The sequence below is a fragment of the Engystomops pustulosus genome, chromosome 3, assembly GCF_040894005.1.
Source record: "Engystomops pustulosus chromosome 3, aEngPut4.maternal, whole genome shotgun sequence".
Classification (NCBI taxonomy): domain Eukaryota; kingdom Metazoa; phylum Chordata; class Amphibia; order Anura; family Leptodactylidae; genus Engystomops; species Engystomops pustulosus.
Window position 1 is genome coordinate 79,508,353 of NC_092413.1, and position 25,569 is coordinate 79,533,921.

Sequence of the window (25,569 nt, forward strand, 5' to 3'; positions counted from 1 at the left end):
GGCCGCCCTCAATGCACCAACAACCTCAGTAATGCACAAAATGCCAACCCAGAATTTAAATACTGCATTCAGAACAGACAATATTAGTGCAGACCCCAAGCAGATTATAAAAGTACTGGAGACCACATGGAAGGCTTTAAATACTGGAGACCCCTACTGCAGACTATTGCTGGATACCCCATAGCAGATAAATACTGATACGGAAGACCCCATCAAAGATAAAACTAGAGAACCCCAGAACATGAAACTAATGATACTGGAGACCCCCAGTGCAGATAAATATTGGAGAGAGAGTGTCCATAGCGCTGCTTCTTCCCCGGACTGCCCCTCCCACTCCATAGGCCGGCATTGATTGCCTGGCTTCATGCCTCCCAGTTCTGCCCCCTCATGAATACGTCAGACCACTTTGAGTGCAGTCCGCGTTTCTATTGTACTGCGCGACAGTGTCTGCTGGCTTTATCGGAGGGTTCTGATAAAGCTAGCAGTTTATTACTGCCAAAAATGGGGTAGCGCTAGTAGCTGCTTGCTTCAGTAAGCATCTCCTAGTGCCTTTTTTATGAGGGACAGGTCCTCTTTAAGTACAGCTTATGTACATAACCCATGGACTGCCTGTACTCAGTTAACCCCTACGGTTACTTCAATATAATAGTACGTCCCTGCGGGAAGATACTAACTGCACCGGGGAATTTGATTACGACCAGCTTCTGCCTCTGGATCAGATCGCGAGTGTTAACCCCTTACATGCTGCGGTCAAGGTATATCCCTACCTGGCAGATTCGATCCTCTTCTGGGTCAAGTCTCCTGGGGCTGTCCAATTTTCCTAGCAGTGTAGAGCAGTGTATTTGACTTGAACCAGTGATCAGAGCATCGCTGGTTCAAGTTTGTATAGAGTAAAAAAATGTTTAAAAATAAGTTTAAAACAAAAATATTAAATAAATGTATTAAAATAAAATAAAAAAAATAAAATATAACCCCCTGAAATGTCACTTTTCCACACAAACACTTAACCTCTTAACGACCTGACCTTTTTTTGTTTTTTTTTTTCATTTCCATTTTTTACTCCCCACCTTCATAAATCTATAACTTTTTTTATTTTTCCATGTAAAAAGCTCCGTGATGGCTTGTTTTCTGCGTAACAAATTGCACTTCATAGCGGTATTTGGTATTTGCTATTCCATGCCGTGTACTGGGAAGCGGGAAAAAAATTCCAAATGCAGTGAAAATGGCTAAAAAAACCACTTTTGTTGCGTTTCCTTGGATTTTACGGCTTTCATTGTGCACCCAAAATTACGTGCCTACTTTATTCTTTGGGTCGGTACGATTACGGGGATACCAAATTTGTATAGGTTTTATAATGTTTTCATACATTTACAAAAATTAAAACCTCCTGTACAAAAAAATTGGGGGGATTTTTCCAATAACTTTTTCATATTTCGGTTTACAGAGCTATGGGTGGTGTCATTTTTTGTGACTTTTGATGACGTTTTCATTGCTATCATTTTTAGGACTGTACGACCTTTTGATCACTTTTTTATAATTTTCAAAATGGCAAAAAGTGCCATTTTTGAGTTTTAGCACTATTTTTCGTTACGGGGTTAAACTCAGTGAAAAACAATTATTATATTTTGACAGATTGGGCATTTTCGGACGCGGCGATATCTAATTTGTTTATTATCAGTTTTAGGGAAAGGTGTGTGATTTTGAATTTTTAGGTTTTTTCATTATAATTTTTTTCTCTACTTTTTTCGATTTTTACTATTTTTCAAACTCCCTAGGGTACTTTAACCCTAGGTTGTCTTATCCATCCTATCATATACTGCCATACTACTGAGGATTTTCCTATTCATTGCAATTTGCTGTCATAGAGCGGCTGTCATAGTGACGGATCACCGCTCTCCGATGACGTCACGGGGAGTGACGATCCTCGGCAAGATGGTGACACCCAGGCGGGGTGCTAGCACTGATTGCGGGTGTTACCGGTAAGTCTTTGCTGCAATATGCAGCAAAGACTTACCAGCTATCATGCACCCTCTTCATGCACAAGAACCCGACGCACGCCATACTTCTACGGCGCGCATCCGTAAGGGGTTAATAAAGTCTAAAAAACTACAAATGCACAAAAAAAACACATATTTGGCATGCTCTAATGCTTTTAAAAGTGATAAAAAAGTTAAGTACTCTAAAATAAGACAACTAAAAAGAACAACTCTTCTTGAAAAAAATAACCCCTTCAGCCGATTCGTCAGCCAAAAATTAAAAAAGTTATGCATTTGAAAAGATGGGGATGCGTGAATGAACAATATTTTCTCCAAACTAGTTTTTATTCAGTAAAACTTAATAAAATACACCCCCCCACACACACACACATATTTGGTATCGTTGCTTCCGTAACAATCTGTTGAATAAAACAGATTAATTACTGGACTCGCACAGCGAACTCGCACAGGAACAAAAAAGTTCTGGAAAAGGGAAAATTTTTATTGAATACCGTTTAAAAATGCTCTAAAAAGTGATTTAAAAAATGTTATGCACTCCAAAATAAGACCACTAAAAATAACAACTTTTCTAAAAAAATTGAGCCCTTAATCAGATTATTCAGCTGAAAAATAAAATTTAAATTTTCTTCAAATTATTTTTTATTCAGTAAAAGTGGGAAAAAATAAAAAAAATCTATATAAGTGAGGTATTTTCATAATCAGGGCAACCCATGGAATAAAAATAATATACTATTTTCATGCTATGATGAATGGCCAAAAGAAAAAATAAAAACATCTTACCAAAAATTGATATTTTTCATTTCCTCCACCAACAAAGAATCAATAGCATCTTATCAATTAGCTATAGATTACCCAAAATTATGTACCAGAAAAGTGCATCTCATGTGGCCCCTTTATGTCCACATTAGAAAAAGGAAATTAAAGCCTGTACAATTTGGTAATGCAAATCTGCTCTGGATCGCTCTCATTCTATTTTATGCCCGGCCATGCGCCCGTACAGCAGGTTACCACATATATGGGGTATGCGTACAGTTGGCAGAAATTAGGTATCAGACTTTGTGGAGCCTTTTTTTCATTTAATCCATTGCAAGTGTTTGTTTAATTTTCTGCCCAAAATGAATGTATTGTCCAAAAATATTATAATTTGCAGACCATACCTCCATTTTGTTTTAACCCCTGTAAAACACCTAAAGGGTTAACAAATTTCTTAAAATTTGTTTTTTCATACCTTGAGGGGTGTAGTTTCCATAATGGGGTAATTTAATAGTCTATTATTCTATTATTTAGGCCTCTCACAGTCAATTAAAAGCTGAGCAGGTCCTTATAAATATAGGTTTTGCTGATTTTTACCAAAAAATTTTAAAAATGGCCCTCAAATTCTAAGCCCCTTTACAATCGAGTAAAATATGTGGAATCTTTAAAAATCATGACAACATAAAGCAGACATTTGGGAAATGTGAGATATGAATTAATTTGGGTGCTATGACTATCTGCATCAAAAGTAGAGAATTTAAAACTATGATATTTGCCAAATATCCGTTCTTTTCATAACTAAACACAAAAGATATCATAAAAATTTTTAAACTTTTTTGAAGTACAATTTGTCACGAGAAAACAATCTCAAAATTTCCTGGATATTCTAAAGCATTCCAAAGCAGATTTGCAAAAAAAAAAAAAAAAGTCCTGATGGGGTTAAATAACAGTGGACATGCTTTTTATGTACTTTGATCTGACTGTGATCTAAATCCAGCAGACCATAGTCTTTAAAGGGGTATTCCCATTTCGGCAAATTTAATGTTATTGTTTGTATAATAAAAAGTTATACAATTTTACAATATACTTTCTGTATCAATTCTTCACTGCTTTCTAGATCTCTGCTTGCTGTCATTCTATAGGAAGCTTCTATGTTTACTTCCAGTGGACAGAAATCTGTCCATGGTCACACAGGTGCACGGCTCGTTATATCATAGAGAGTAATCAGAGCTGTGTAATATAACGAGCCGTGCACCTGTGTGACCATGGTCAGATTTCTGTCCACTGGAAGTAAACATAGAACCTTTCTACAGAATGACAGGAAGCAGAGATCTAGAAAGCCGTGAAGAATTGATACAGAAAGTATATTAAAAAATTGTATAACTTTTTATTATACAAACAATAACATTAATTTGCCGAAATGGGAATACCCTTTTAAGGACTGGAAAAGGAGATTTGCAGCATGAATGTCCTGTGAAATCTATCATATCAAGCACACTAAATGTGGGCTGGTATCAGATGTTGCTTCTTATTGTGCTGTTTTAGCAAAGTATGAATACGAAACTGCTTAAACTGCTCAATAGCCTAAATCAGACTTTAAAATCTAGTTCAGTATATCATCATGAAATTTGTAGACTAATCATATGGTCCCTTCAGAATAAACCCATTATTTTGATATCAATGTAAAGCAAATATCCATAACTAAACCATTCAGGTATAACCAGGACTTTAAAGACTATGTACACCTTTTGTGGCATTTTTGTTACTATTGCATTATATCTGTTATGGGCTAAAAAAAATTTTTTATTACAGTTTTCCTTAAAAAGAATGCCCAAAAGAGGGTCACCTATTTTCTACATGCTCCCATAAACTTTACCTTTTACTTGAAGAAGCCTTGGGTCTGATTACCCACTGGCAGCCACTTTTGGGACTTCCTGTGATATCCTGTGTACTACCAATGGGTTACAATATGCACGCCCCTCCAACCAGTGTCATGGGAGTTGTGTTAATAGAGGGACTTGAAATAAGTGCACATCCCCGACCTGTGCTAGCTTACAGGACTTTGGTGGATTGCTGACGCATAGATTGGGTTAGTTAGCTGGTTTTAATATAGATTTAAAAAATGGGGACTTTTATTATATACAGGGGGTCAGAGTATGGATTATGGAAGGAATAGCTTCCAAGGGAGGAGAAGGAAGAACATGTGAATTTACTAATTGTTAAAGAGGACCTGTCAACCCCGAAAAATTGTCACACCAAATATGTTCCCCCCAATCTTGTCCCCAGCCCCTTTATATTTATTCCAGTTTTATAAAAATTTGTGTGTGCAAACTTAGTTTGAATCAACCTGATCTCTTACCAAATAAGAGATCGGATCGTCGTACGTCCCCGGGCAGTCGGTCTTATTCATGAGGGGGCCAGCCGACACACCCCCTCCACGCCCCTATCAGTCAGGGACATGTAAGAATCGCTGCCGGCTCTTTGTGGCCGCAGAGGGGCTTATTCACAGTGCCAACAGGTCCTCTTTAAGGATGTGAAAATCCAGGTGGAAGGGGGGGGGCTCTTTTTACTCCTTTTTATCTTCATAGTGAATATTGCCACAGAACAGTCATTGTCTTTTATTTCACTACCTTCTTACTGATATTTAATATTTTATTCATTTTAACGTAACATTAACATTTTTACACTTTTTTAACATAGTGTTTAAATAACCATTCCATGAATTTATGTACTTTACATATGATATAAATCACATTGGTTGAAAGATGTAAAGAAATTCTCTATTACTAACATTTTATAAAATAAACTTTCTTCCTAAATAATTTTCATTGAGCGCAATCTCCTTGTTGTATCACATATGAAGCATGGACATTAGGTTGAGATAAGAAAGAGGATGAAACATCCAGGTTAATTGTTCTGATGTCCTTCTTATGTGCTTCAAACAATATGACCTAAATCAACAGAAAATAAATGATGTTTGTTGTCATGGAAAATGTCTCCATCCAAGGAGGCTCGGCGTCGTCTTTACCTGACCTTCAGCATTACAGCTTTCTTCAGATGTGTGGCAATAGAGAACCTTAAATAAAGGGCAGAGGTAAGAGCAGGAACGCCATCAATATAACAAACAATTGTGAATATGTGGGAGGATTCCTAGCGGCATCTACCAGGCACTTCTCTGCTGTTGCTAGGAGACCCCTTTCCATGGAATACCTGAAGCTTTGATGTCCCTGTTGTTTAGCTGCAGCATTGATGAAAACACATATTCCAAGTAACCAAAGGAGACATGTACAATATAGTTCTCACTTTCTAGGGGTGATGTCCTATATTCTTATAGTGAAGGTGATCACAGCCGACAGGAAAAATTTGGAGGTAAAGTAAACCTGTAAAGTAAAAATTACATTTGATGCTCTTTGCTTCACTTGTGTTGTGTTTACGGGTGAAGGCCAGTGTGTTGGAATTGTACCAGAAATGTGAATTGAGGAAAGCAGCAATATAGAATGATATTGTAGAGGCATGTGCAGCCGACAGTGGCAAAAAGTGGATTAGAATTGAAGTGACTTTTTCCTATTGAGTCAGCCGGATGTTCCTGAGCTGCGCTGCCCCCTCCGTCTTGTAAACGCACCCCCTTCACATACCCTGCACCCACCTCCTTCTAAGCTGCAGCACATAAAGGGGTATGAATGACACATCCTGGAGGAAGGGGGAGCAGCAGCCTGACTCAGATCAGTTCAGAAACGTCCATCTGACTCACATGATTACAATACAGAGTGGGTGTACAGTTTATAGTTCACAGGAGCCGCTGACTCATTTTAATACCATTGTGCAGAGCAACTTAGTACAGTAAAGAGGTAGGACCTTTTGTTTGGAGAGCAAGATGTGCCTGAAAGGTTCCCTTTAAAGGACATCTACCACCAGGATGAAAGACTGTATGCAAATGAGCCTGAGGGGTTCCAGGCTCCATTAACACCTATAGAGCCTGGAGCCCTTCAGGTTCATTTGCATACAGTCCTTCATCCTGGTGATAGATGCCCTTTAAATTAGTGAATCTGTCCACTGTGTTTTAGACATTTCTATAGCACTTCTATAGAATCTGATCTTAGAACTCATATCTTGCATTTTATTTGTTATTCCTCCTTAAAATCTATAAATTAAATACCCTTCAGCCTTAAACGGTTGTTCCCCCTACATGCTTCCAAAATGCTAGTTATATTAATAGGAAGGGTTAACAGTAACAGAAACATCATTTATAATTCCTGCATCTAATCTAAAAAAATCTTAAAAAGGACCATTCATTTGCATTGATGATGTTTTATCAATACATACTGAACCTATAGTTAGCCCAAGTTGTGCCTTTTATTATAAACTGAAGTGTCTTAGCTGTCACACCTTTTCCAGTCTAAACAATGGAATCTCTATCTTATTTGAACTTAATTTAATATAGAAAGTTAATGATTTTTGACTTTGGGCGAATCGGGAATGGTTATCCAACTCCTATACAGAGATTTAGACTTCGCTGTAACGAGGATACAAGTCCACTCCCTCTGAGTAGTCCCAGTTTAGACAGTGGGCTGGTCACCAGAGTTCGAGCAATGCATGGGCAGAGATTTAGGGAAAGTTGCAACCCAACAGAAACCAAATAACAAGTTGTAGTTTAGAGGATAGGCAGCAAACAGGTAGAATCCAAGGTACCGATGAAAGGTCAGTTAACCTCTTTACGACATGTGACATAACTGTACATAACATGTTGGTTAATGATGAATGGAGCAGGCTCATGGGCTTAGCCCGCTCCTTACCCTCAGCTGACACCCTTTGAGTTAACCCACCCTTATCCTGGAATCCGGCCGGCGCCCCCACTGACATCATCGGAGAGCAACAGCCAGTTGCTATGACAGCTACAATTCTTCTGTGGCTGTCATAGCAGCATCAGGCTATTTTACAGTTTAAGACAATTTACAATATACTGTTATACTGCAATGTTGAAGTATATTGTACAAGTGATCAGACCCCCTAGGGTTGAGGTAAAAAAAGGGGGTTAAAAAAAGAAAATTAAATTATCCATTTACCCTAGACTTGATATAATATTAAATAAACAATAAAAATCAAATCATAAACATGTTAGGTATTGCCGTGTCTTAAAATGCCCGATATCTCGCTCTCTCTCTCTCTCTCTCTCTCTCTCTCGCTCTCGCTCTCGCTCGCTCGCTCTCTCGCTCGCTCGCTCTCTCGCTCTCTCTCTCTCGCTCTCTCTCTCTCTCGCTCTCTCTCGCTCTCGCTCTCACTCGCTCGCTCTCTCGCTCTCTCGCTCTCTCTCGCTCTCTCTCTCTCTCGCTCTCTCTCGCTCGCTCTCTCTCGCTCTCTCTCGTGCTCTCTCTCTCTCTCTCTCTCATATATATATATATACTGCTATTCGTGGCATTGAACCCCGTAATGGAAAATAGCACCCCAATGGTCAAAACATCACTTTTTGTTCATTTTGCAACACATAAAAAATGTAATGAAAGGTGATCAACAGTCCCCAAAATAGTAGCAATGAAAACGTCACCATGCCCCGCCAAAAATTATACTTCACACAGCTCAATTTTCCAAAGTATGAAGAAGTTCTTAGTGTCAAAATATGGAAAAATGAAGACATTTTTTTTTATTTTTTAAAACCAAATAAAACCTAAATAAATTTGGTGTCCCCAAAAATGTCCCAGAAGTTAAACATAATTTTAGATAATTGGTCTCGAATGGCAGCTAGAAGAGGTAAATCCTTAGGAAATTCCTTGTCCTACCTCTGTAGAGGAAGTTTCGGCCAATAAAAAAAAAAAGATATGTTGTTCTCAGAAAGGCCATTAACACTATCACTATCGTTAAAAAGAACCTATGCCATTAAAACTACCACTCTTTCATCTACGTTTTTGAATAAATATTACATGATACAATATGCTATTAGATGCGCTGCAAATCTATATGGATGCAAGAAGGTCAAGAGAAGAATTGCAGAACATGTTGGCTATATTATTAACAGACCACAAGCCTCAGCAGCTACCAAACATTTTGTAGAATGTCACCAAAATATTCCTGTATTAATTTATTTCAAGTTCTTCAGCCATAGTAGAAATATGGCTGTATAAAAATAGAATGTAAGTATTTATTATGGCTGAAGAAGTTGAAATAAATGAATGCGAGAAATATTGGTAAAAACATAGGGCCTTTTTCACTTACGGACGGATAATTGTTGAGTTTATGAAAAGAGGGAAAACCATGACAAAAATGAACTTGTAAAATAGAAAACTTTATTGATAACAAATTAATTCTTTAAAATGTACTAAAAATGTACTTGGGTCTGATATTTTTTCAAATAACTGCATGTTTATTTGTAGTATTTATCTGCGTAACTTCTGTGTCTGGGCATGAGTTTTTGTTATGTGGTGCAGTACATATTACTGCCATTAGGAGCAGCGCTCCCTTTGCACTACTCTATATACAGCTGTGTACCCTTACCTGGGTTGTTCACGCATTGTTTCTCCTGGAATTTTTTAGTACATTTAAAAGGATTAATTTGTTATCAATAAAGTTTTTCTATTTTACAAGTTCATTTTTGGCATGGATTTCCCTCTTTTCGTCTAGTTTTTGGTATTTATTCAATAATTGTGAGGGCCACCTCTGACCACTCTGGCATAGTGGAGTTACCTTCATGATTAGGTCTTAAGTGACCTCTGTTATTGTTGTTAATCGTTGTTGTGTTTTGTTATGTTGAGGTTATGAGTTTACCTTTTTTTTTTTTTACCCTGATTGATTATTCCCCACGTATGTCGAAACACGATCCGTGTATTATATTGAACCAAAAAAATTAACTTTTTTTTTTTTGTAATCGAAACAGTCAGCGACCCAAAAAGAAAAGGAAACTGGGTCTTAAACTCCTGCTGAGGGATGCCTTTTGGATACTGAATATAGATACAAAGTTTCCAAGGGGCCTAAATTGGAAATAAGATTAACTTACATTTATTAAATTTGCATTGGATCCTTCTCTCCCCAGTAAGGTTTATGACTACCGTTCCTGACGTCTGTACAGTTTGTGTATCATCAATGTTAGTGGCTACATTTTCACACGTCTGCACAGCCTGTGCTTTATCCATTCCAGGGTAGCCATCAGATTGATGTGTTACTGCTCCAGCTTTCCATTGAGTCACATGCTCTAAGTATATGCGCGTATAGTATAGATCAATCACAACGTTTAGGAATGAATTTGCATTTCTAAGCTTTTATTTGTACTCTAAAGGTTTTTGTAATCTGTTCTCTTGAGCAAGCGGAAAGGAAGTGGGTGTGTCCTTTAGACTACCAGCCTTGGTTTTTTAAATATATTTAATTTTTGTTATAAGGCTGACATGCTTGACAAAGGCCATTTTTTTACATTTAGATGCACTTTTATGCCCTGTATTACCACCATGTCTGTATACTCACAGATTGGATTATATGAATTTCTAATTCGAATGTTTTGAAATAACTAAAGAATATGAATTTTAAAGGCCGACAGATTTCTCCATATATTTTTTGCATCTATTTATATTAGAATTGAATATGACTGATGCCAATTATCAGTTCACAGTAACCCACTACAATTACTGGCCGGAGTAATGACAACAGTGGATCAGGAATTTGACAGTGAGCACCAGACAACTTTGGTATTTGTGTGAGGTGAGGATGGCTTTTCTTTAAAGGGGTTGTCCACTTTCAGCAAATAATTGTTATTGTTTGTGTAATGAAAAGTTATACAATTTTCCAATATACTTTCTATTTCAATTCCTCACAGTTTTCTAGATCTCTGCTTGCTGTTCTGTTATAGAAAGCTTCTAGGATTACTTCCAATGGATAGAAATCTGTCCATGGTCTTGTGATGGACACACAGGTGCACGAGCCGTAAGTATCTCACGGCTCTGAATACTCTCTGTGATAATAACAGAGCTTACACCTATGTGTCCATCAGAGTCCTATCCACCGCAAGTAAACATACAACCTTTCTATAGAAGGACAACAAGCAGAGAAAGCCATAATGAATCAATACAGAAAGCATTTTGCTAAATTTTGTAACTGTTCCTTACATAAACCATATCAATTATTTGCTGAAAGTGGACAAACCCTTTAATGCAAATAATGTATATTTATGGTGAGGGGGTTTTAAATTTATTTTTTATTTCAGGGGACTGCCCTTTTAATATATTCACTATTTTCTCAAAACTGTATCACCACCACACAAGTTTTTTATTTTTTTAATATATTGTTCTTTATCATTATATAGTATAATAATTATTATTGAATGATACAGCTGTTGGAGTAACTATTTTTGAAATGTATTACTCATGAATCTTTAGAGATTTAGGGAATTCTTTTTATTTTCACTTGGCACCTTGTAGTTCTATACTGTGTACTATAGTTTAGCTGTTTTGTGCATATTCTTGAACTTGATAAAGATGGTAGTTTGTAGATACATGTCAAAATGCACTGTATGGATTAAATAAAAGAACATACATTATGTGTGGATGCCACTACTATCCTTTCAATTATGTCAGCAATTCTTAAAGTCTTGATCCCTTTTGTGCTGACAGTGAGAACCTCTAATGGTAGAATCCCCTGTATCGGGCTACAGCTATTACTTGACATGGTTTACAAACAATAATTCTACCTCAACTTTTTATCTAATATTGAACAATCAGTAAAAATGAGTATAATACCACCACAACTGTAATTACTTCATACTCCCCAAAAGTATTGAACCACCATGTGTCATTTACCTGCCAGTCCACCATAATGCCCCAGCAATGCAACAAGAGATGTTTTGCAAAGGCAAAATGGTATAGAAAATTGACAACTAAATCACCACTGATGAATAAACCTCCAGCTGATTAAAGGTTAAAACACTGTCAATGTGTGGCTCCTTTTCAATAAATCTCCTACATATTTTTGCATGTAAATATATCGGTAGGTTTGCTTCCTTTTTAGAGTTTCAGCCTTTCCTTGTTATCCACATCATGCTCTCTGCATGTACAGGCAGTCCACTGTAAGTCGCAACTGTATACAGGCGGTCCCCTACTTAAGAACACCTGACTTACAGACACCCCCTAGTTACAAACGGACCTCTGGATATTGGTAATTTGCTGTACTTTAGTCCTAGGCTACAATAAACAGATGTAACAGTTATCACAGGTGTCTGTAATTAAGATTTATTGTTAATCCAGGTTCTTATGATAATCCAACACCTTTAAAATACAATTGTCACAGAGACCAAAAAAAATTTTGACTGGGGTTACAATAATAAAGTATACGGTTCCGACTTGCATACAAACTCAACTTAAGAACAAACCTACAGACCCTATATTGTATGTAACCCGGGGACTGCCTGTACTTTATAATTGTAACCCCAGCTAAAATTATTTTGGTCTCTGTAACAATTGGATTTTAAAAATGTTGGGTTGTCTTAAGAACCAGGATTAACAATAAAGCTTCATTGTAGATACCTTTTGATAACTGTTACGGCTGTTTTTTGTATCCTGGGACTAAAGTACCATGGATTGCCGACATTCAGAGGCCCGATTGTAACTAGGGGTCATCTGTAAGTCGGATGTTCATAAGTAGGGGACCGCCTGTATAAACACAACTTCTTGTTTCTCACACCTTCAGTCCATCCAAGCTCCACTGCGTCTTTTGTTTCTCACAGTCCATCTCACTGACATGGGAAGATAGGAGGGATGCAGGATAAGTCATAATCTCCTGATGGTGGTTCCGCCTATTTATCAGTGCACAGACATGTGAAAAAAGATCCACAGAGAGTTTACAGACAGCACTAAAGTAAGCATCATGCATGATGAATCAATTGATGAATATCCAGGAATCATTATTAAGGCAGTAAAGGCACACTGGTATTTTATGTAAAAGAGTGGCCAATTCCTTTAAGAAATTCTGAAACATGACTTTGATTATCAGCATAACCAGAGCCACACCAGCATAGAGTTATGGATAGCTGTATGACATGCTATTGTTTTACCTCTCAAAAAGTACTTGCACAGTAGACATATTTTCCCCAGGATGCAGTTTTCTCAAGACTCTCAACTGCCTTGATACTCTTTTCCACCACCAGTTAGAAATAGAATATCAGGCAATACCACCCATGTGGTGAAACAAATAAACCTTAGTAAGAGAGGAACCTGGAGAGAGTCACTTTCGTATTTGGCTCTCATGTTCCATTGCAGCTTTTCGTCATTTCTTAGTGTTTAACTAGCAACAATTCTCTTTCTAAAGTTCAATATAAAACTTTTCTGCTTCATGCCTCTAATACATTGGATTATGTCCCCAGTCCTGTAGTGGAATTATTTTTGATACTGGATCATCTCAAGAGCTTTAATAAATGGATTTTGCTGTAGTTTTGAGAGCGATTTATTGTACTATAACTGTATTGCTACTTTACTGCAAAGATTCAAGTATAACATTTTCTGTGTGCAGTTTCTCAGATGGTATCTATTAAATTTCTATCAAACTTTTTTAAGTATTATTTCGTGGCTACTCACTGCTTAACTTTCTAATTCAATTTTTTAGTAAACTAAGCGCAACTTTGAAATCTATGAAATATAGAAATCTGCACTGTTGGATAAATTTTTGATTTTTAACGGCAAATATTCTCCTGCTGTTTAGCCTCTCAGGTCAGAGGTGAGGATTTACATGAGGGATGCCACCAACCAGCTAGCTAGATATCATGATTCACACCCTGAAGTGTACCAAAACAGTTTTTTGTCTCCTATTCTCTACTCTCTTCCATCTTTAGTTGCCGTGGAAGCCACCACTGCCTATGGACACAACCCAGGGCTTGTATTGATTGTTCCTTGTCCTAAACACTTGCTATGCCCTCACTCATACCCCCGCTTCATCTTTTGCTTATGTATTGGATCTTTCATGATCCTACTTTTAACTGCCCTTACTGTCGGAACCTTGGCAATCATGTCTTATTCACTGGTTAATTTCTTTTATGTGTTGACATTATGCTGCTTATTTGGTGAAGCTACCTGCTCATCACTCCCCTCCGGAATGGTGTCTCGTGTTTTTACAATTATATTTGCAGATCACATGTCACATGTTTTCCCCTGAACGGGCTTTACTGTGCACAAAAGTTCTATTTTATTTTTTTAAATGCCTCTCTTTATCATTTCACTGTCTAACAACCTACATTTTCATTATGGTGTTTATTGTCAAAGTGAAGCTCTATATAACATTTGCTTTATATGTCTATCGTTAAATGACAAAAATAATAACCATTTCTGGATTAAATATATAATTTCTTGATTTGTAATATTCTAAAAAATTTACATAAAGCAACACGGTATTATATAGTTATGTTCCAGTAAAAATAGTACAACATCTCACAATGAAAGACTTTGCAAGAATATGTCTGTGAAGGCTGAACACTTGTCATACTTCTTTGAGCTACGTACCATCCATGCATCATTATCTTCAAGGTCGCTTCTGCAATGCCTTAGCAGAGTAGAAAAATGTCATGTGCCTTGGGACTGAGTCATATTTTTTTCTTTGCTATTTTTACCAGTAAGCTTCTTACTGTTTCCAGCTCCAATTAGATCTTACATGAAAACATTCAACTATTTGAATGTTATCTCAATAGGCAGTCTTCTAGACACCAGGCAGATCACTTTACAAGAGCATGAAAGCAGTATTTTTTGTAATGATTAATGTATATATAGTGTAATACATATATAAATGAACATATGTTTAGACTGCATTGTTTTAAAAATGCACACCTTTTTGGTTCTATGCTTTTAGCTTCCTGTTCAAAAACAACACAACAGATTTCAATATAAAGGCATTTTTTTTGTAAAAATGTAACCAACATTTAATTTTCTTTGTTTTGGAAAATGATGTCCTAGTCTTAACTACATTCTCTCAGTTCACTGAATTTTGATGACAGTCTATTGTAAACAGCCCCTTTAGTAACCTTCCACAATCTTAAAGGAAATCTACCATTTGTTTTTATGCATTATGAACCAAACATACTCTGAAAATGCTACCTTTGCCCCTGAACAGGCTTTACTGTCTATCCTTCTGGGTTCTATTTCTATAAAAGGCTTATTTTGCCTTTACAGCAGGTGATACCCAAATTGTAAGTATACTCCATTTCCCCCTAGAGCTGATTTGGTTACCACTATAATACTGCTTTATGCTAATGAGTAACTGAAAATAGAAGACAAATGGAGTCTGGCTGTGTCCTCTACTTGGGACCCTTGAGGCTCTGGCAATCTCATTAGCTGGGTCTCCTCACCAAACCTGAAGCAACTGGTTGTCCGGAGTGCCCCGAGACCGCCATCAGAAAATGGTACCTCATCCTGCCTGCAAAGCAGGTGTAAAACATGCCAGTACATTTGCACAGATGACCAGGTACCTGTACCTCAATCACAGCAGATACATAAGATCAAGGGGACCTTTTCCTGCAGGTCCTCCAATGTGGTCTACCTTATTATGTGTCAACAGTGTCCAAACAGGCCTTTATGTTGGGGAAACATGCCAGAGACTTCATCAGCGCATGAGCTCGCACCGATCTGATATTAAAAATGAAAGGAAAGATCTGCCAGTGGCCGCATATTTCTCCAGAGAGGACCACACTATGGAAGATTTGCAGATTACTATTTTTGGGACATTTTAAGACACAGAGGGAAAGGAAAGAATGGGAGTATAAATTAATGAGGAGATTCAACACCTTTGACCTGGAGGCCACAATCAGATAAGAGCCAGGGCTCTTGTGTCGTGCCTCACAGGTTTTAACTGATTTTATTGCCATAGTGTCGTAAATAAGATGTCCCTGTATTTATCAATCTGTTGATTTAAAGTTTTTTTAAAATATCCTTTGATGATCATTGCCTAGTGGGTATAAAATGCTGTGAATTTTACACATTACAAAAAACACAAGTTAAAGTGGCCCACCCCTTTAAGGGTCCTTCTTCTCAGGCAACGCCTTTCTATGGCACTGCATCAGAAGAAGATTGCGGGACATTCAGTCCTGCTGTGGCTGTGCCATGATAAATTTAGGATTAAAATAAAAAAGTTATGGCTAGTGGAAGGCGTGGACGAAAAAAACTGAAAAAATTAGGGTTAATGTTTTAAGTAGCTGCTTTATTTTTGGTATTAATGGAAATGACAAGAAAATAGTTTTAGTTAATAGCAATGTGGATGAGGTGGTTGTGGTAATAATACACCAACTATATAATTTTTTTTATTCTTTAGCGAACCTTCCTCTTACAATATTAATTAGCATTTTAAAACCGACCATAAAACCTCTTCTAGACGCCCCTGTTGACAACAGGGGTTTAATAGCTATGCATGGAGTTCAAAAGACTCACTGTAGATGGATCCTTCTACACCTGCAAGACAAGCATGTCCTGCATATAGGAAGAATGTATGCAAGGGGAGAATGTCAAAAGTTATAAGGTTTTATAACAAACACTTGCAGAAATATTAGCATACAAACATCCCCAGTGACATCACAAGTCAGGGGGTAGGAGCAAAAACCCATCGGGCTTAAATTAACCAGCCAAAGATGCCCCCTCTGTGAGTACTTGGGGATTCCATGTCATCATCTGGAAACGGTTCCCGGATCATTTTCTGCTGTACTCCATGGCTCGATAAACCTCTACTATTCAATGCTATTTTTTAACCATTTTTATTGTAATAACTGTTATATCTATAATATGTGCACAGGCGGTCCCCTACTTAAGGACACCCGACTTACAGACAACCCCTAGTTAAAGATGGATCCCACTGGCCACTGTTACCTCTGGTGCAGCTCTCTGAATGCTTTACTTTAGTCCCAGGGTGCAATGTCCAGCTATAAGGTGTCTGTTATGAAGCTTTATTGATGATCCCTGGTCAAACTCCAATTGTCACTGGGGCAAGAAATGTTTTTGTCTGGATCTACAATTATAAAATATACAGTTTCGACTTACATACAAATTCAATTTAAGAACAAACCCACAGAACATATCTTGTATGTAACCCAGGGACTGCCTATATATTCATTGTAATTATTTTTTATTTTTTTTGTAACACATTTTTATTTGGTTTTGAATACATATTCATCACATCAATATGGTATAAATGGATATACATATTCTCAAATGCAAGAAAATAACAAGGAAAAGAAACAAAATCCAACATTCCAGCTGCTATGAATCACTGTGTTAGTATTCACATGTAAATAGACATCTAGTCTTTAGAAGATGGGAGACTACCCAGTCTCTTAAGTCTCTACTTAACCCTTTAAGGACGCAGCCATTTTGTAGCTTAAGGCTCAGCCCGATTTTTTGGATTCTGACTTGCTTCGCTTTATATGGTTATAACTTTTGAACACTGTTACTTATCAAAATGATTCTGAGATTGTTTGTTTTTTCCCCACATATTGTACTTCATTTTAGTGGTAAATTTTGGCAGATAAGTTTTGCGTTTATTTACAAAAAAAAAGAAAATATGATAAATTTTTTGAAAAATTTGCCATTTTCGAAATTCTAAATCATTGCGTTTTCAGGCAGATAGATTTACCACCTAAATAAGTTGCTGAATAACATTTCCCATTTGTCTACTTTACATTTTCATAATTTCTGAAATGTCTGGATAATTTATTTTGATGTCACGCGGCTTACAAATAGAATATCGCTTTTCCGGATTTTCAGAATTGACTATTTTGGGGATAAATACAGTTTTGAATGAAATTTTACATATTTAGCATCAAAACCCCCTATATAATCTACCCATTTTCAAATCTGCACCCCTCAAGCTATCAGAAACAGCTTTTACGAAGATTGTTAACCCCTTGAGATCTTCATAGTAATTGAATCAAAATGGAGGTGAAATTTAGAATGGTCATATTGTTCCCTTATACGTTCATTTAGCACTAAAATTTACACATTTCCAAAATATAAAAAGAGAAAACCCACCATACAATTTGTTCTGCAATTTCTCCTGAGTACAAAGACCCCCCACATGTGGCTGTGACTTGTTTTATGAGCGCACAGCGTGGTGCAGAAGGGAAGCAGGGCGCTGCAGCTGCCAGGATTTTAGTTTCCTCATTGGCCCCTTTTGAAGGCTATAAAATTTTCGCTTTTTCGTTATTGGGGCCATGTGACGGCATTTTTTTTGCGGGATGAGATGCTTTTTCCATTGTTACCATTTTGAGGTTGGTATCACCTATTGTTGAAAATTTAGGAACTTTTTTTGAGGGCAGGAGTAGAAAATCAATTCTGTACTGGATTTTTTACTTTTTTTTTTTTTTTGGTGTTCACCGTATAGACTAATAATCATGTTAGCTTTATTCTATGGGTTGATACGATTATGGGGATACCAGACATGAATATTTTTTCTTACGTTTTACTAAATTTGTCAAACAAAACCCTAATGTGGGGAAAAATCTATCATTTATGTATTGCCGTCTTCCAAGTGGCATAACATTGTTACTTTTTTGGCTACGGAGCTGGTTGATGGCTTGTTTTTTGCGGGACATGTTGTACTTTGCACCAGTATCATGTCTGAGTACATATGGTTTTTTGATCGCATTTTATAGCATTTTTTGTTGGATTGAAAAGGTAAAAATCATAATTTTTGGAGGGTTTATAACAGTTTTTTTTACGGCGTTTATCGTGGGGGTTCAATAATGATTTACTTTTATTCTACGGGTTGTTACGGACGCGGTGATAATATATATGTGGGGTTTGTGTTATGATTTAGACTTTTTTTGAGTTATATGTCTCTTTATATGTTTTGGGGGTTTGGGGCATTTTTAGTGATTTATGACTTTATTTTTTTATTGAATAACTTTTTTATTTTACTTTTTCACTTTTATACCATGGGAAATGACCAAGCAATCATCTGATTGCTTGTTCATGATAATATTCTGCAATACTGATGTATTGCAGAGTATTATCAGTGTCAGCCTATACACTTGCATAGGCTGGCACTGTGCCAGTAAGATGACGTCACAGACGCCATCTTACCGGCAATTCTTGCAAGTAACTCTGGGGTCCAGAACGGACCCCAGAGTTGCTATAGCAACGATCGGCGCCCCCCGAAAACGGTTCGGGGGGGGCGATTGTGGGGGAAAGACCCCCCAGATGCATGTTAGATGCCGCGGTCGCGCTGACCGCGGCATTTAACGGGTTAAGCACCCGCGATCGGAGACAACTCCGATCGCGGGTGTTACACTGGGGTGCCGGCTATTAGTTACAGCCGGCACCCCGTGTTTCCCGATGCCGGTTTGGCTCTGATCCAGAGCCGAGCCGGCATAAGCGCCGTGGCGGATATATCCGCCACTGAGCGCTAAGTCACTGCGCTCCGTGGCGGATATATCCGCCACGGAGCGTGAAGGGGTTAAAGTGCTTAAGTTTCCAAAGGGATAACACTATTAATATTATTTAAAGGAATCTTATAGCTGATTAGTTTGCAAGTATTTGAGTTATCAGATTGTGTAGCAATTTATGTAGATAGGCCCCTATTGCCTTTTTAGTAAATAAGTTCAGAATAGGTGGTGGCAGCTCTATTTTTATGAAGGTTTGAGCTGTTGCCAGGCACTAAGAGAGTAGAATTTAGTGTACATACACCGTCTTGGATAGGTGGGCGTGATTTTATATGATAAATTGAGTCATGACGTGAGAGTGTTTTTATGTTCTTTTCATTAATTTTCATAGTGTGTGAATTTTTATCATTTTTGATAAGTGCCAGACCATTGACTGTCTATTAAGACAAGATTAGTGCTACTGGTACAAGAAAATCTTTTTTTTAAATTTTTTAAAAATTTATATGTGCAAAGATTTTTAACATACCGTATTTTTCGTCCTATAAGGCGCACCGGAGTATAAGGCGCACCTCTAATAAATGCCTGCTAAGACATCTAGGTTCATATATAAGGCGCACTGGAGTATAAGGCGCAGGATCAAATGCAGTCCCTAAAAATGACCAGCAGGTGGCAGACCTGTGCACAGTTCTAGCCAGCTACACTTCCCGGGAAACTTGTCTTCAGCGTGTCAGGGAGCTCCGATCTCAGAGGTATGGCTGCTGGGGGTTAATGCAGGGTGATGCAGCAGGGGTTAAGCGATCTCCCTCTGCCCCTTCTCCTTCCCTCCTCAGCCAGGGTGTTATTCCTGTGGGCTTCCCTGTGGCTCCTCTTTCTCCTGTTACAGGGCTGTCAGGTATGGGGGATTGTTTACTGATGATGATGATTGCCTCCTGGTCGGCACTATGGCAGCTCCGGTCTCTCCGTGCGAGGGGAGGGCAGGATGGCCACAATGTTAGTTGTGGTGCCAGGGCACTTCAGGAGCCTGGGACCCTGTGTACAGTGTGGGAAGGTGCAGGAAATTTCTGGGGATGGAGCTATTACACACTGGTAAATGTACAGTACATCTTGTCTGTAGCACATTTCTGTATAAGTTCATATATAAGGCGCACTGGCCTATAAGGCGCACCTTTGATTTCTGAGAAAATTAAAGGATTTTTGGTGCGCCTTATAGGCCGAAAAATACGGTAATAGGGGATTATTTACTAAGGGTCCGCGGTTTTGCACGGCTGGGACAGGTATTTTAAAGGGGATTGTGATGCATGCGATTGGATTTTGGTGCAATCGCGCCTGCTTTTATGCGACAGAAATCGGAGACGGGACGTCGGACGATCCAACGGAATCCAGTCTGAGCGCAAGATTTACCTTTAAAATTGTGTCCCAAGACATGCACTTACATACACCAGGAAGCAGAAGGTGAACTCAGGCGGACCTGAGCGGGGAAGCGACACATGCAGGAAATCGGGTGCACAATCTAAATGAGTCGCTGCAGATTTCATTATCGCCGGACATTCCAGATCGGGGATTGCGCCAGGAACGGGTAAGCAAAGGTGTGTGAGTTTGTTAAAAAATGTTATGGAGTCAAATAGTATTTTTTAAGTCTGTGCCCATATTTGATTAGTAAATAACTATTTGTAAGGAGTATTGCAATGAATTAGCTTTTCTTGTAAATACACACTGAATATAGACAATGCCTGTGTTTATGCCTTATCACAAACACTTAGAGCTCAGTCAGTGGCTCAGAGTGGTTTCACACTGTGTCTTTTCATAAAAGTGTTATGAGAGGTACTGGCTTTCAGATATTGCTTCCTCATTGTCTATTCCAAATTTGCACATGTGACATTTCCATTACTTACCTCGCCAGCTACATAGCTTTGTAGCTATACCTAGAGAGTTCTCTGAGAGGACTTATGTGATGCATTAAAGAATAAGTGTGTCCCTTTTATATTGCATTCAGGCATAAGTACAGATAAAGCAGCTCCCTAGAGTGAACTCTTCCTTTGCAGGGTTCCTACCTGGCACGGTCAGCAGTTTGGCATGGTCAAAACCTATTGTCAGACTCCCTCTAAGTCTGCAGACAAATGTATAGCATTGCCAGGCCACAAACAACGAACCATATGTCATCAATGTGTAACAAGTATCTGAGATGTATGTCTGTAAAACAGTCTGTCATCCATTCTTGCTGATCCTCAAAAAATAAGCGCAGCCAAGCAATTGATGTCACTAGGTAGTCCCAACCCCTTGATTGTGTTACTTAGCAAGTGATCCTCAAATACTGACAACATATGGATGACTCTTTTATAGGACTATAGGAAGGCCTGAGTCACAAAAACAAAGGCAGGAGTAGGACCTGAGTTTTCTGCAGCCTCTACCACGGAAAACATGTTCATGTGCATGAGTCCATTGAAATGAATGTGTCAATGTGCTATCAGTTAAAAATGCTGATTATACTGATGAAAAGAACATTTTGTGCATGAAACCTTATTAATGGCCAGAAACATGGAATTCAGTGGGGGGTATTCATCTTTTTTGTACCATTTCTTGGCAGTGTTTTGCCACAGTTATGGCACAATCCACATTTTTTGCTCTATTTTGCGCCAAATTGACATTTCTAAAGCCAATTACACATAGATCCTCATTGCAACCAATACATGATTGCCTTTCCGTTTGCTTTGTGCCAGATTTATGATTTGGGGCTTTTTGTTTAACCGTAGAGGCAGAAAGATAAACAATTCCAAATTTAAGAAAGCAAACAGACTATTGTATGATTTAAGATAAGATTACAATGTAGATCACACGCATTCAAAACTGGTGTACGTTCAACGATAACAAGAACGAGGAAGAAAACCTATGATAAATCCCAGTCATCATTAGGATGTTCATCCATAAGTTGGTCCTGCAATCGTAAATTTGCATGAATGACACTAATGGAACCCTCTGCGCAAGATGGGACATTAGTGTCTGGTGGGTATAAATGTGATGGCTGAAACAGTCTTGATGGGCATTCTCAAGATGTGGCAATGGCCCAAAACTAACCTGAATGGAACACTAGTATTAATGCCTTGCCTTTAATACATTCACTTCCATGGAACTTCTACCACAATCCAGTACAAGTAAGTGAAGCACTAACCAAGCACTCCCTTCATATGAAGCACTAAAGGGACCCCAAATGGTTGAACCTGCAGCATTTATACACTTATATATCCCATGAATAAGGAAAAGTGTGGACATTATAACACTTTTAATAAGGAAACTTAGCAGGTAGCATCATTTGCATATGTTTCAGCATGGTAGAGTATGTATTGTTTTATATAAAGTTCCATCAAGAAGAAACATGAGCTATAAGTTTATCGATAGAACCAGCGGTACCTCTTGGTTTCCATAGCAACCAGTCAGCTTATGCAGGAAAAACAGAAAAGCTGCTAGCAGGAGGCAAATATGAAATTCAAATTCTGTACCGTTAACCTATATGATGCTATCAGTTCTATAAGGAAGATCCAGCTCTTAAGCTTCCTACCCGGGAGGGGAAAAGCTTTTTAAGAAGAATTATTCAGTAACTAGGAACATCTGAAACTTTCATCCATCTAAGACCTAACCTAGCAAAGGTTTAGCTCTGTGTATGAAATAACAGCTGCTTCAGATATTGCTAAAGATACCACCTTCATTCTGATATTTTCTTGTTTTCCCATATTTAATGAAACTTCAACATTAGAGATTGTCCATTCATGTCCATAGGTCGTACCTTGAGTGGCAGCTACAAAGCTATTGTAGCTTGGGTGCTCTTTTAAAGATAGTATCCCAACCAGTTTTGTAAGCACTAATGAAAATGCAAAGTATGAAATAATGCATATATTTATTGAAATTTAACCCTGAAGATTTCCTGATGTAACCGTAAATAATATTATCAGGGGTGGAATAGTTAAGACTTTTTTTTTACCAGGTGTCCAAAAAAAAAAGTACCAATAATATAATGAGTCATTTTTACCTATACCTATACTCATTTTTACCTATACCTTTGACTTCTATGGTGTCTTTGGAAACATAAAGAAACTAGGATAGGGATGTACGACCTTCAATTTCACGAGGCCGTATTTGAAACCACCACCATTGAAGCACCAACTACTCCTGACAGTACACATACAACAGTAAAGCACTAAATATAACTCCATAAATGCTACCAATACTGCAGCTAGACAATAAATAATAAAGAAACCAAAGCAGGTTGCCTAAAACTAGAGATTTATTAATAATGCAGACCCCAGATATGAGAATTAATTAAATGCAGACTTTCAAATCAGAAACTAAATAATAATTGAGAATCCAGACCAGACAATGTATATTTATGCAGACACTACATCATAAAATATTTATGCAGACCCCATATCAGACAATAATAATGCAGGTGAAAGACCAATTAATAATGCAGACCACAGGGCCAACAATAATAATGCAGACCCCAGTCCAAACAATAATAATGGCATTACCAAATAAAGCAGATTACAAACTAATCAACATTAACGCAGACTGCATAGCAGGCAATAATAATGCAGCCCAGTACAGTAAAATAAATAATACCAGCACATACCTCAGACAAATAAGAGACAATAAAAATCATGCAGACAAACAAGCAATATTGCTGGAGACTCCAGACCAGATTATAATAATAATGCAGGAACCATGCCTCAAAATTAATAATGTAGACCCCAGATCAGAGAAATAAATAATTACAGTGGAAGCAACTCAATGAATATCCTATAGAGCAGTGATCTGCCACAAGCAGTGATTGAAGTGGCCACTCCTACAATTTCCAAGTGCATGGAGAGACACCCAGGAAGTGGAGTGTAGCAGGAGCTAGAAGCATTCTAATCGAGTCGGGGAAGTAGTAAGCACATTCTCGCTCAAATTTTTTTTAGTTTTTTGAAGAAATAATGTTAAGGAACTCTACCTGGCTTACACATTTCACGTGGCTACCATAGTAGTTTGTTTTTTTTTAAAGTTTTGTTCACCTTTTTTGCACGATGTATTTTACATATTGTTGCAGATATGGACAATTATAGCTACCGTAAATAAGGACAGTTTAGCAATGGAAGGATATGGTCAATACAACATGCTGCTATACCACCTGCTATCCTAAAGAAGATTCATTAAGTACTATGTGCAGAACATATGCAGCACACAAAGACAAAAAAAAGTTTCAGATCTGCCTTATCTAAGATGTAACTGGTTCTTTTTTATACTGTGCCCTTTTCCCTAAAACATCATTAACTAAAGTATTTGATTCACAAAGCAGTTACTGTACTGTTACTGCATATTCTTTTCATATACAGTATAAATTTCTATTCAGCTTCTTTTATGCTTAGTACCATAATAAATCATGTACTGATTTATTGCAAGATGTAAATGGAGCCAGCTGGACTTTCATTGCATGGAAATGTCAGTGTTTGTATTACCCTTTACAAGTAACTACCACTTTTTCAGAACCATTTCTCAAAATCAATTCAGTATAAGGTGATGGAAAGTACAGTGCAAGGAAAAAGCGCAACTTTGACCACTCGCCAACCCGGCCCACAATGAAAAACTATTTCAAAAAGGGCCTTTTTTAAATTTATAAATTTACTTTCTCTTAGATCTTAGTCCAACAACTGCAGATCTTTAGGAATCTCTAATAAGATACTGTCTAATCAATTTTTGGGACTAATTTTTGTGTGGTCCAAGCGTGTACAAAAAGAGAATGACCAGCAGTGTTTAGTGAATCCCCATAAATTGATGAAACTTTTTTTGTTCAATTTAACCCCTTAACGACCCATGTTGTTTACACCTTAAAACAAACCTGTCGCCAAGAATGTCATTTTAGATGGTGACAGAATCCAATAGACTATTCTATGTTGATTTTAAAAATGCATTTTTCAGCATTCTGAATAATTTCAGTACTTCATGTAGTTTAATTCACACAACCTGGCACTACAGCATGTAGTGAGTGCCGTGGAGGGGCAGCATGCAGAATGAAGAATGCATGAGATGGCACAGACACACACAGGATACAGCTGACCTTTTTTTGAGAAAGCTAAAGGAAAACTCCAAGATCAATGTGGCTGAGCTCCAGAGATGCAGTAGAAAGATGGAAGAATGTTTCACAATGTCTACTATCACTCAGAGGCATAACTACAGTGGTAGCAGCCATAGCAGCTGCTATGGGGCCCGCAGTGTAAGGGGGCCCTGGTATCTGACCTGACACATTAAAGAATGGAGGATGTGCACTATTATATACATATTATGCTGCACATTGAGCAGCATATTTTTCAGTGCATAAATGTGTGCATGTATGTAAGAGTGTATAAATGTGTGAGCATACAAATATGTATATTTCTGAGGGTGTAGTGGGCCCTGCCTCTCCAAGCAATGCCCCTGCTATCAATGTAGCCCTACACCAGTAGTGGCTTTATGAGTCAACAGACCAGGGGCGTA

General features: G+C 37.9%; 1 protein-coding gene and 1 long non-coding RNA gene across 11 annotated transcripts in view; one reads left to right on the forward strand and one right to left on the reverse strand.

Moving 5' to 3' along the window:
• The window catches only part of LOC140121511 (uncharacterized), a 32,926-nt gene extending 26,835 nt beyond the window's left edge, over positions 1-6,091 (reverse strand). For both annotated transcript variants that reach the window (XR_011854121.1, XR_011854120.1), the window contains exon 1: positions 5,779-6,091. This is a non-coding gene — a long non-coding RNA (uncharacterized lncRNA). The remainder of the gene's footprint in view (positions 1-5,778) is intronic.
• Positions 1-25,569, forward strand: part of SMYD3 (SET and MYND domain containing 3) — a 400,119-nt gene that overhangs the window by 140,622 nt on the left and 233,928 nt on the right. The window contains exon 1 of one of the 9 annotated variants that reach the window (XM_072141193.1): positions 5,985-6,119. The exons of the other annotated variants lie outside the window; for them this stretch is intronic. Coding sequence (XP_071997294.1) covers positions 6,000-6,119 — 120 coding nt within the window. The 5' untranslated portion in view covers positions 5,985-5,999. Of the gene's footprint in view, positions 1-5,984; positions 6,120-25,569 lie in introns of those variants that run through there. 9 annotated transcript variants of the gene reach the window in all.